The sequence below is a fragment of the Miniopterus schreibersii genome (assembly GCF_964146895.1).
Source record: "Miniopterus schreibersii genome assembly, chromosome: 17".
Classification (NCBI taxonomy): domain Eukaryota; kingdom Metazoa; phylum Chordata; class Mammalia; order Chiroptera; family Miniopteridae; genus Miniopterus; species Miniopterus schreibersii.
The window spans coordinates 2,210,217-2,222,668 of NC_138117.1; the positions used below are offsets into that span (position 1 = coordinate 2,210,217).

The 12,452-nt window shown below is 43.2% G+C and overlaps 1 protein-coding gene across 3 annotated transcripts in view; it reads left to right on the plus strand.

Annotated features, from left to right (window-relative positions):
* The window catches only part of SPIDR (scaffold protein involved in DNA repair), a 78,119-nt gene that overhangs the window by 1,313 nt on the left and 64,354 nt on the right, over positions 1–12,452 (plus strand). For all 3 annotated transcript variants that reach the window (XM_081116862.1, XM_081116863.1, XM_081116864.1), the window contains exons 2-5: positions 321–476; positions 1,830–1,896; positions 3,765–3,842; positions 4,844–5,007. In XM_081116862.1, the coding sequence (XP_080972988.1) occupies positions 321–476; positions 1,830–1,896; positions 3,765–3,842; positions 4,844–5,007 (465 nt within the window). The remainder of the gene's footprint in view (positions 1–320; positions 477–1,829; positions 1,897–3,764; positions 3,843–4,843; positions 5,008–12,452) is intronic.

Sequence of the window (12,452 nt, forward strand, 5' to 3'; positions counted from 1 at the left end):
CCAGCTGTCTTGTGCTCAGGGCCTTCTTTGCGCCTGGCCTCTCTCAGCTTCCTGCCTGTGAGAGATGACGCCCTGCATGAATTTGAGGGGTGGGTGGTTTATGCTCACCCATTTGTCTTTCCGACTTTGTTGACTAGTTGCAATTGTTGTCTGCACACTCATAGTGTGGCTGTCTCGTGACTCCTCCTTCACGTGGGGATTCGGAGGCATTTGAAAACTATACCTTCCCCACTGCCATTCCCGGGTTTCCATGTTGTTAACTGTCAACTTAACGTATACTTAATGAAGCTGATTTTTTTCTTTAAAAATTATCTCTGCAGAGAAAAAGAAACTTGGACATAGAATACCCGTCCTTTCCAGGAGAGCGCCCCCTGCAGTTCAGAAGAGCAGGTCACAGTTCGGTGGGGGCAGCTGCTTCCCTCTCAGAAGCCTGGCTCAGGTGTGCAGAAGGATTTCAGGATGCTCCTGGGACTCCGGTAAACTTCAGTGAAACCTCCTAATTCGGGCGAGGGGTTTCCCTTAAATCTGGAAGTCATTGTATAGTAAAGTAGGTTTTCCCTGTGCGTATGTTAAAAAATTGACAAATTAGTTTACCTGTTTTTTACTTATGTAGACATGTTTGTGTAATTAAAAGTATGTATGAAAAGTTTAATTTCATGGAAGAGTTTTCTGTAGGTATTACTGTAATTTTAAGTTTATACTGAATAGGTCTAGTAAATGCCTGAATTCACCAGTCACCTTGAGGAAACAGGTGCACATGGTGCAGGCGTGGCTTAGCGCACTGAGGGCATTGGCCCCGGTGCCTGAAACTGCTGCAGGTAGTCATGCCTAGTGACAACAGAACCAGTTACCGTGGGCTTGGGGTGTGATCGCGTGCTAATCGCTCTCGGAACATTGTTAACCAGCAGTGACTCTTGGATTTAAATATGTAGACTATAGTTGTAGATATGTAATATTTATTTATGTCAGCAAAATTACTACGGTGCTTTTTCCAACATATGGCTTATTCCCCAAAATTTGTTACAAATAACAGTGAATTAATAACAACAAAAATAACCTGTTAATTTAATTATAAGCAAATCTCGGTTTAAAGCATTTTAAAATTAACAGGGTATTAATTTTCACCTATGACATACAGACTGGAAATTTTGTCCATTAGATCCGAATTCTGTTAAATCAAGAACCTCAAAATCGAGGGTTTACTGTAGTCATAAAATTGTTTAGATCCTAGTGTTCAGGTCACTGTAATTATACTTCTTTGGAATTCCCATTCTTAATTTCTTTCAAGACACTGTCATCGGTATATACTTTTTCCCTCATCCTTGAATTCCTTTAATAATTATGGAAAGTTAGTATTCACCTCTTTATGCCATGCAGAATCTTTATACTCCTATTTTTATATACGAAGGATACCTACTGAGAATTTCTGAGAAGAATGTTCTCAGAAGAGCACTGAGCATCCTCCTTAGAGGAAGTGTGATGATGAAATGCTTATACATTCAGATACATAATGAGGTTTTCTGGTTAAATTTTGTAAATGCAACTCTGAAATACTTACAATATGGAGTAATACTATTACAGACTGAATGTTAGCTTTCTGTTTAGATGCAGGAAAAATATAAAAGTACTTTTATAAGTACATGAAGAGTCTGTGCTTTGGGAATAATTATTGATGAATGTAAATAAAGGAAAACAGGAATATGTTAAGGAGGGTGTAGTTAAGGTTTTGAATATTTTACAAAGTATTGTTGGTTTTTAGCCGTTGTCACGTAAATTACTGCATTGTTGTTGTTACTGTCATGTTTATTGTTATTGTTATCTACCTACAGTCATCAACAGCTGAAAAGGAGACTGTTACAGAAAAGCCCCTGGAGTTGTTTACAAGTCCCAAGAAAGGTAATGTGTTGTTGATTTCTTAACAGAAAAGGTGGTAGGGTAATATGTCCTTCCTTGACTTATTTGCTTTCTTTTAAAATGTTACTTGTGTAGTTTGGATAGACTATATATTCATGATTAAAAAACATCCCAACAATGTAATAAGGTATTTTTTTGACAAATCTCTCACCTTTGTTACTACCTGCCCCATTTTTCCTGCCTCTTATGGTTAATTATTAAAATTTTTTGTGTGCCCTCACTGGGTTTACTGTTATCAACAGAGCCCAGTAGGTTAGCTCAGGCTCATAGCTCCAAGGTTTTTAAAAAAGTCTGATTTGCGAAATAAAATCATGATCTATAATTTTTATACTTCAGGCCATGAAATTCTTACCTGGTGAATTAGTTAGGGACGGCTTTTAGTTACAGATAGTGTGAAATTATAGTAGAGTGTTTGAAGAAATGGGGTTGAATTTATCTCCTGCAACAAGAAGTGCAGGGAGCCAGGCCCTTCCTGAGTCCCGCTGCCTTAGTGTGGGTTTGTTCCTGTGGCTATGAGGTGGAAGCTGAATTCTCCAGGCCCAGTTCTTGGGCAGGATGTAGGGTCTGAGGATTGTCTCCAAGTGAACTTTTCACCTGGGGAGGAATTCCCTCTCCAGGACCTCTCGTTTTGGCCAGAACCAAAGAGACTTCAGTGAAATTAAGGGTTTTTAAACATGTAATTTGCTACTCTTATGAAATTGGGGTTAGGTTGGGAAGAGGAAGGGTTGAGTGTCAGGTGAGTCATTGGCTCTGCTGCAACTCTCAGCTCTGCTGTGGGTGGGCAGGAAGAGGGGCATCTCTTTCTGCCCCTGGTATCCTGTGTCCTGCTGTGTGATCTTGGGAAAGCAAGCGAAACCTGCTGAGCCTCAGTTTTTAAATCTGGAAAATGGGGAAAAGAATGTGTGCCTCACTGAATTATTGTAAGCTAAGAAAAGGTAATAAAAATGCTTAACTCAAATACTTACACTTAGTAGGTACTCAGTTGATGGCAGCAATTGCTGTTTTGTCTGATGGCAGAAAGAACTATGTGAAAACCTGCTCAAGGTTCTGTAGGTGGGAAAACTGCAGACACTAAACACTTTAGGCTATGCTGTTGTTTCACTGACATTTAAGAGGGTCCTTTTATGCAAATGAAAAAATGTCTCAAATTTTTAAAAATTCCTAAAATTCTATATTTTAAAATAAACTGGCGCACGTTCTTTTTATAATACCAGAACATTGTAATACCAATCTTCTAAAGGATCAGTAATTGAAAAAAATCTAAAAATAAAAAATATATATAGGTAGCTTGTCCCTGGCTAAACCCCTGATCCTGTCCCCAACGCCCCCTTTTCTCTGACTCTCCAGTGAGCTGACAGCAGCCTCATCTTGGCTCACTTCTTTTCCATGTTTCTAGAGAGCGAAAGCAGCCCTGTCTAGTCTCTCTCCTGTGGCCCTTCATTTCACTGGCCCCAGCTTTAATAAATGTACTCTCAAAATAAACATAAAAATGTAATGTAACTTATCTCTCTGGGGATAGAATTTTTCTATATCTTGATGGTATTAGTGTCAACACAATTATTTCAAGGGTTTTTTTTTTTGTATTTTCATTTGTGCTCCTGTAATTTTTCTTGTCTTTTTGTAACTTACTTTAATCAGTTCTACTTCTTTTTGCACTATGGTTTTCATTGAAAGGCTCTTCCCTAGGTTGTACAGAGAACATTAGGCAGGAAGGTCTGACATGAGACACTGTCCCTACTCGCATCAGAAGTTGGTGTATTTGTAGCTTTGTCAAAGCAACATGCCTTAAACTTCATTCTGATAACTACATCAGCTGAGTGTTTTTTATACATTTTCTTTTTCTCTAACAGAAACTACTACGTCTAAGAGTATCAGTGGGCTCACAGACATAACTTGGAGTTCCAGTGGGAGTGATCGGTCAGATAGAGGTAAACCACCTTTTAAATCAAAGAGACAACAGACACGGTTCTAGAATAGATAGGTTTTGTAACAGGAATATTTTATGTCCAGAAGATGGGACCAGTGAAGGTAAATTGATAATTTTATAAGAAATCCAGTTTCTATTATACATTGGATTCCATATTGGAAAAAAGTTACGTTCCTTTTCTACATTTCTTAGCCTTGATTATATATGATCTTCCTGAGTCCCAACCTCTAGGCTAAGCCTTTTAGAAACATTTTCTCATTTAATATTTCTCATAATAGTTCTAAGAGGTAGTAGGTCTTACCAGTAGCGTTTTTACAGTTAACAACTTAAGCTTGAACCTGTGAGAATTGGTTAGGGTTCCGCTTTGGATTTCTTTCACGACAAAGCCAGTCCTCTCAACTAACTCCTTAATGCCACACCCTTATTGCCTCCTTGTTAACCTGTTTTGGGTAAATACTGTGACAGCTAATGTGTGGTAGAAGTATTACTACCGCTAAGTTTCTGTTCTGATGGCATTTTGTAAAATATTCTGCTTTTGACAGTTAAAGTGGGGTTTCTCGGTCTTCGCATATTGCCATCTGCAGCCAATAATTCTCTGGGAGGTGAGCTTTCCAGTGCATGGGGCGTGTTTAGCAGTATCTCTGGTTTCTGTTCACTAGGGGGCAGCAGCGTTCCCAGGCCCAGATGTGACAACTGAGAAAGTCTCTAGAGGTTGTCACATGTCCCTGATAGTACAATTCACCCCCATTTGGGAACCACAGACTTAAAATTATGTAAATCGTGCTGTTTTCCTTATTTTAAAATATATAGCTCACATAAGAGTGTATAAAAGTTTAATGCTTTCAGAATAAGCTTTGACTTCTTTCCATAAGAGAAGAGTAGGAACATACTTGTCACTATCTTTTAATATATACTTAAGTTATTGAGCAACATGGATCTTCTTTACTGAGAATAGAAAATAGATTTAAGAAATAAAATTGAGTTTGAAATTGTATTTTCTAGATGAGCTACAGTTTGTCGACTGGGAGAGTGACAGCGACAGGGAAGACACCAGTGAACACGATGAATTTGAAGACGGCGAGAGTGCCGTGGAGATATCAGACTGCGCTTCCTATGCCGGCAGCCAGTCCTCGGCAGGTGAAGAGGGGGTGTCGGAGCTTCCCAAGGTGAGAATGAACTGTTTCAAACGCTTTTATTCTGTTTATGGCATTTGTCAATCTACCCTTCCTCAAGGATAGCAGCTGTTGACTCCTAGTGGTTTCTTTTGCACTTTACCTGCTTATCTCTAACATGCTTGTGATGTGGTTCTAAACAGGGATAAATACATTTTTGTTGTTGTTGTTAATCCTCACTGAGGATATTTTTTCCATTTTTTTTTGGAGAGAGTGGAAGGGAGGGTGGGGGAGAGAGATGCCCCAAGTGGTAAATACCTCCCCCATCTCCCCCCCCACACACACACTCTGTGGCTGACTCTGTGTTTACCAGGGTCCGTGGGAAAGGGAGAAACCACAAACTTGAGCTACGGGCTGCTCTTTGGAAAAGAAAGCGCTTCCTGCCGCCAGTGTGGTGAGTGACACAAGAGCAGGAGGAGACGCAGAGGTTAAGATTTCTGCCACAAGAGGGAGCAAGAAGAGTGGAACATGACCCGCGATAAACCTGGAAAACCCCAGAGAAGCAGCACCCAGGAACTGCACCCCATCTAAAGATAGCCAGTAAAGATACTTCAGATGTGAAAGCAGCAATACAAAAACACAGGGAACTTAAAAAATCGAGGAAATGTGCCATTACGAAAAGATATCAATGATTCTCCAACCGAGCCCAAAGCAGTGCTGCGATCTAGCTGATACAGACTTCAAGAGAGCTGCATGGAGACCTTCAGCCAGCTACAGGGAAACACAGAAAGGCCGTTCGGCGAGATTAAGGAAAAGATATATAAACACAGTGAACTCTTTACATAATAGATACAAACCGTAAAGAGGGACCCAGTGGAGATTCTGGAGGTGAGGGAGTCAGAGAGGAGAGAGTGGGTGCAACAGAAAGAACCTGCGGTGGAGCAGAGGGCTGGGAGGCTGAGTAGGCGAGTCAAGGATAAGAGGTGACAGAAACAGAGCAGAACAGAGGAGGGAGTGGGAGGGAGCGGAGAAAGCCTGTGTGGCTCTGGGACTCATTCAGAAGGGAAACCCATTGAATAATCTGGGCTCCGGAAGGAGAAGAAAAGGAAAGGGGGCAGGAAATTAAATAATAGCTGAAAACTTCCCAAGCTGGGGGGAAGACTTAGACATTCAAGTTCAGAAACTATAAGTCCAACCTACTATCTCAGTGCCAAAAGATCTTCTCCAAGATATATCATAAAACTATCAAAAGATATTAAGAAGGAATGCTAAAGGCAGCCGGGGGAGGGGGAAAGAATTGGGAGAATTAATATTGTGAAAGTGTCCATGCCGTCCAAAGCCACCTAGATGTAGCACAACCCGTCAGAAGTCTAACGGCATTCTTTACAGAAATAGAAAAAGGAATCCCAAAATTTGAATGGAACCACTAAAGACCTCAAATAGTCAAAGCAGCCCTGAGATGGAAGAACCAAGTCAGAGGCACCAGACTTCATGATTTCAAACTATTCTAAGAACCTGTAGTAATTAAGAAACTGTGGGATTAGCATAGAAATAGGCACACACCAGTGGAACAGAATAGAGAGCCCAGAATTCAGTCCCCTCAGATAAAGCCAACTCATATTCAGCAAAGGAGCCAAGAACACCCTTTGGGAAAGGACAGTTTCTTTCATGCAAAAATGTGAAACTGGACCCGCATCTTGTACCCCTCGCAAAAATTAACTCAGACTGGATCAGAAACTAACACCATAAACCTTGAGGAAAATGGGAGGTTCTCAGCATTGGTCTTGGCAGTTACTTCTTGGATAAGACACCCTAACATAAGTGCTGATGCTACAGTGGCAACTATATGACAGTATATAAATGTATCAAATCGACATGTATATCTTAAGTTTATACAATGTTATATGTTAAATATATTTCAATAAAATAAGCATATATACAAGTGTTAAGAATATACTCACAGCCCTACAGCCTCAATTCTAGGTACTCAGCCAGATGACCTGAAACTTAGGTTCTCACAAAAACTTAACCATGAAACTCCCCAGCAGCCTTGCTCAGAGCCTCCCCGAGCTGGAATCAACCCAGATGCCCGTCAGCTGCTGAGTGGATGTGCCCACACGATGGATACTCTCAGTATTCCTTTTATAGAGAAGCAAACTGTTTACCATGCAACAGTGTGAGCAAATCCTAAGTTCCTTTTGCTAAGTGAGAGAAGACAGAACCAAGTATGTGACAGTTCTGTCATCGTGGGAAAACGGTGGTGGACAGTGATTGGGCTAAGGGATTAACTACGAAGGGGCAACATGAGCTTTTAGAGTAAGGGAACCTTTTTGCATTCGTCACAACGTGCAGACCTGTAGTCCCCAGAGTGAATTTTGCTCTGTACACATGTAAATAAATCAGGTTGTCAGAGGGACCCAAGTTGGAATACAGAACGTGAATAATAAAACTCCATGGAAGGGTTTGGAGAAAAAGGAGCTGAATTAAGTAACTTGGAAACGTGGCTGCACTGGGAAGTAAAGAGAAAAGCTGTTTTAGCTAACGGTGAGAGCGAACTGTCGTACCAAGGACGGCGTTCTCGAGGCCTGGATTTCGGAGGGGCATGAAGGGGGACGGCAGAAACCAAAGGAAAAGACCCACGTTCTCTCTGAAAGAAGTTGTACGGACTGTTGGCCAAATTCCCTTTTACTTGCCTTCCATTTGCGTCTTCCCTTGAAGATGAATTAACATAACCTGCATGGGAGTCAGTTCACACCTCCTACCTGTTCTAACTGCCCGCCTGAGAGAACTGAGCTGTGGCCCCTTTTTCTCTCTCGCTTTCCATGGAAGTGAGTCAGTACATGAGTCCTCGCTTCACTTGCCGCCTCCCTGAAATGCCAGCTCAGGTGTGTAGGGATTTTCCAGGTACATTGTTAGAGGAGGTACAGGAGAGCAGCGGGGTGCGGGTTCACGGTGCCTGGGGAGCGCCTCCCGTGGTTGCCCAGGGGAGGCTTGAGAGCGCCCCAGATGCAGTGAGCAGTTCATACTCCATTCAGAGCAGGGATAAGTGAAAGTTACCCGAAATAAATATATCAAACACTAAAAATCAGCTATCATATAAATGTCTTTTATCATTATATTTAAAAATGGACTTAAAATCTTAGCTGAGATTCTTTTTAGTGTAGATTTCAACACCTTTTCTTGAGCCTGTGCCAAGAACACAGTGTTCTGTTAAGTCATCCGGTGACGGCGATTGCTGGCCTGCCGCCAACCAGGGCCAAGTTCACTCGGATGCGTCTCCGTGTGATTCTCAACTGCGTGAGGAGAGCTCCTCCTGTCTGCCTGTTAGGTGGGCCTGGAGAATTCGTTGTTTTAAAGCAAGATGATTCATACTTTCAAGGCTTCATACACAAACAGTGCTTTAATGCCGATAGCCCCTTTCTTTCTGTTTACTGACTTTCCACTCCTGAGTGGGTGAAACACCCGCTCCCCTCACCTCTCGGATGAGTGTGTAGTGTGTACCCGATGGGCTCTGCTGTCTCATTTAACACCTTGCTGACCAGTCACAAGTGTACTCGTGTTTCCCATCCCAAAGGTCCTTGACTGGTCACGAGATAACTCCTGTCTGCACTTACGATAATTTAATTTTAAGATTTGAACACACTGTAGAGTTTTGAAAGAGCCCTCTAGACTGTTTCCTTAGTTATCTTTGTTTAGGCTCAGATTATAAGAGGGGCAAGGTCATGTTTCACAAAAAATAGTAAAAAAAAAAATCCCACTAGGGTGTGTAAAGTATGTTCTTCTAAGGGAAAACATAGTGAAACTCGATATGTATGTAAAACTTGTTTAGCATCGTTACATGTAGATACATGTTATAATACATTGCACTCAAAAAAAAATTAAAAATAAAATATAAAAATAAAATGTTAAAAAATATTAAAATGTATGCAATATGTTTAATTTCAATGTATGGTAATATAAATATAAGCTATGACAAAATAAAGTACATGTAAGTGTATTCAGAAGCTTTCATTTAATATTCAAGTGCAGAAAAGTAGCTGGCCGCATGGGCAAGTCTTGGCTCGAAATAGGCGGTCAGCCTGGTATTTAAGATCATCTTCTGTTCCGCTAAAGAAAACACATATCCAGGAGGCAGTAGGTTCCATTCTAGTCAGGGCACATCCTGGGTTGTGGGCTCAATCCTCAGTAGGGGGTGGGCAGGAGGCAGCTGATCAGTGACTCTCTCACCGTTGGTGTTTCTAGCTCTCTCTCCCTTTCCCGTCCCCTCTTTGAAATCAATAAAGACATTAAAAAAAAATTATTTAAAAAAACAAAAGAGCTATAATGTAAACTTTCTTTGGGGGATTTTTCTGCCTGGATTCCATTGGCTGGGCTTGCAGTTAAGCTTGTGTAGAAGAAACTTTGTTTTTTAAACACTTAAATCTTCCTTTAGCAAAAATACTCCTTTATTGCATTTCCAAGGACCTCTGAACAATATTAAATATTTCTAATATAGGTTGAATATGCATGACATTCCCAGCAAACCTTAGAGTGTTAAATGCTGGGAGGAGTGTACTTCTGCCTTTCGCCATCCTCAGGAGGCTCGTTGTAGTTGTTTGTTGAAAGTTGGATCTGGGTGTCACATCACCGCAGCACTCTCTGCTCTCACGGGGCCCTTTGCCGGAGCTCCCAGCACCAGTGCCTCGTTTGCCGTGCTCCCCGGCAGGCCTGCAGGTTTCTTCAGGGCCAGGATTGTTATGAATGAGGCTAGTAGAGGCAAGACATGCAGATGGATAGTGGCAGGGATTTTTTTAAAAACTGGAGGCAATCTGGCTGGTGTGGCTCAGCGGTTGAGCGTTGACCTATGAATCTGGAGGTCACGGTTCGATTCCCGTCAGGGCACATGCCTGGGTTGCGGGCTCCATCCCCAGTCGGGGGCGTGCAGGAGGCAGCCGATCAATGACTCTCATCCATTTCTCTCTCTCTCCCCCCTCCTCCTCTTTCTAAAAATCAATAAAGATATATTTTAAAAAAGACTTGTACAGTAATGACAGCTGCTATTTAGTGGGTTCCTGCCTAACATGCAGGGGTGCTGCAGAATATATTTTCTCACTTGGTTTGCACAGTAACCCTGTTGGAGTGGGCATTCCTGTCTGCGGCCTGTGGGATAACTTGGCTGTTCTCAGGTTAAAAACTGCCCAGCCTTACTCTGCTGGTAAAGGGTAGGTGAGAACTGGTCTCCGAATGAGTTCTTAAGAGAAGAGTCGTCTTGTGTTCGGCTTGTCAGTTTGAGTACTCATGGAAAAGGTTTTGGTTCTTAAGTCAGTCGGGTGGTAAGGAAGAGGGGGAGTGTTCATGCATCAGCCAGGCCCATAGAGGGGCACGCTGAGCCTTCTGGACCAGCTCGCTGCTGCTCCTGTTTCACTCAGATTCTTCGTCCAAATTTCTGGGCCTGGAGCACTTTGGTGTTTGGATCCGAGGGAGGGAAATGATTTCCCCATATTTCTATTTCTCAGCACCCACTCCCTAGCTACCTGTTAGAACTCGACGTGTTTATCTTGCCTCTGGGGGAGCCTGTCAGCGCTGCTCGGCGCAGTGTCGATCTGGTGCTTTTTCACGGTGTCCTGCTGGGCCATCGGGCACCTGCCTGGAGAGGACCAGGTGGAGGGGTGCAGGAGGCCAAGGGGAGGAGGGAATGTACTTCAGTCAAACCTCCTTTGTTTATCTTATTTTTATTCCCTTATTTTGCCTTGGATACGGGTTTTTTTTTTTTTTTTTGATTTATTTTTTATGTGGCGTGACAGAGCAAGATAGCATTTATTTTCCTTACCATGTGATTTCTGGTTCTTTTTATTGAGCCGAAACGTCTATGAGGGAAAGCTGAATGAGCCTCAAGCTAATTTTCATAAATGTTTGCTTCAGTTTTGTTTTCTACTTAGAAAGAAATTCGAAGTCTTGAATTTGGAGTTCTGAAAAAAAGTGGGGAAGAAAAAGGAGAGAAATTATGGGAAAGAAAGGAGAGGGGATCTCCCCTGTGTTGAGCATGGGGTGGTTTGAAGCTGCGCGGAGGTCAGTAAGTGATCCTGGAGAGCGTTCAGTGCGCAGAAGCTTGACTCAGGCGCCCACGGCACGGAGACAGCCGCGTGCCTTTGATGAGCGGTCGGGCGGGGAAGCTGGGCATTCGCAGTGGACCGCGCCTCAGCCAGGGAAGGTGACACGTGCCCTCGGGACAGCGGATGGGTCGCGAGAACGTCGGGCTCGGGAATGAGCCGTGTGATTTCACTCGTGCGATATAAAACCGAAAGCAGCAAACGAACAAATAAGACAAACAAAAACATAATTACAGACAGCAGCGTGGTGGTTACCAGACGGGAAGGGGTGGGAGGTAGGAAGGGGTCACGGGGGTCAGGTGGAAGGAGGCCGACGGGTGGTGGACACGGTGCAGTGTACAGGTGATGTCTGGGAACTGGCCGTGCAACTTAGATAATTTCATTAACCGTTGTTGCCCAGTGAACAATAAAATTAGAATATATATACAGTGGAACCTCTGTCCTGAGCTTAATTCATTCTGGAAGGCTGTTCAAGAAGCAGTTTTTTTGAAAAAGGAATTATTTTTTCCCATTAAAAATAATGTAAATTGAATTAATCCGTCCCAGACGCCATGTTGTCCTCACAACTCCCGTTTTCATTTTGCTGCTGCTTAGGACCCGTGGTGACTTCCTGCACGTGTTTAATAGTAAACAGCAGCCGGCCTCCTCGGGGGCCACCACCCTGGTGCTCCAGCCGCCCCCTGCCAGAGGAGGGGTGCCCCCGAGCCTCAGGCCCCGAGCGCTGGGACGAGGGCTTCTGCGGCGTGGGCTGGGGTCGGGCTGCTGCGGCTCCCGAGTGGGGCCACGGGCGGTGTGTTTGTTGGTAGCACGCTAGGGGGCCAGTGTGTGCAGGGGCAGAAAGGAGAAAGGGGCCGGGGGTCAGGCGAGGACACCAGTGGTTCCAGTGAGCCTGTTCGAGAGACAGACAGAGTGCTTGGTAACGAAGAGGGGGGCAACTTAGGATTTATCGATGTTTTAGTTTCAGTTCAGTTTGATGTCAAAGAGATCACAGAGGTAAACACAAAATAACCACGCTAAGGCTGAGACTCTGGAGTGCTGGCTGCCGGGTGGTCGGAGAAAGGGTCCCTCTGAAGGTGGATGTTGCTAGTTGCGGCGTACCATATGAGCTTGAGTGAGATACTCGGATACAAACGTGTCTCAGTCATTTGTAAAGATGAGTGGATTAAGGATAAGAGGGCTGGGGGCGTAGATTTGAGAGTAGTCTATAATTTTTTGGTTATTGCAGTGTCAGGATTGAAAAATAAAATTACTATATTGAGAAAACCCACGGACTCTATTTGTAATTAATGCCATAAAATTGTTTCTTGATGCCAAGTATTATTTTTGTTATTGGAGAAATGTGTGGATGGTCTTTCTCCATTGCTCGTGGAAGTGGGGTCTGTACAGTATATTGAGAAGAGGGATTCTCTG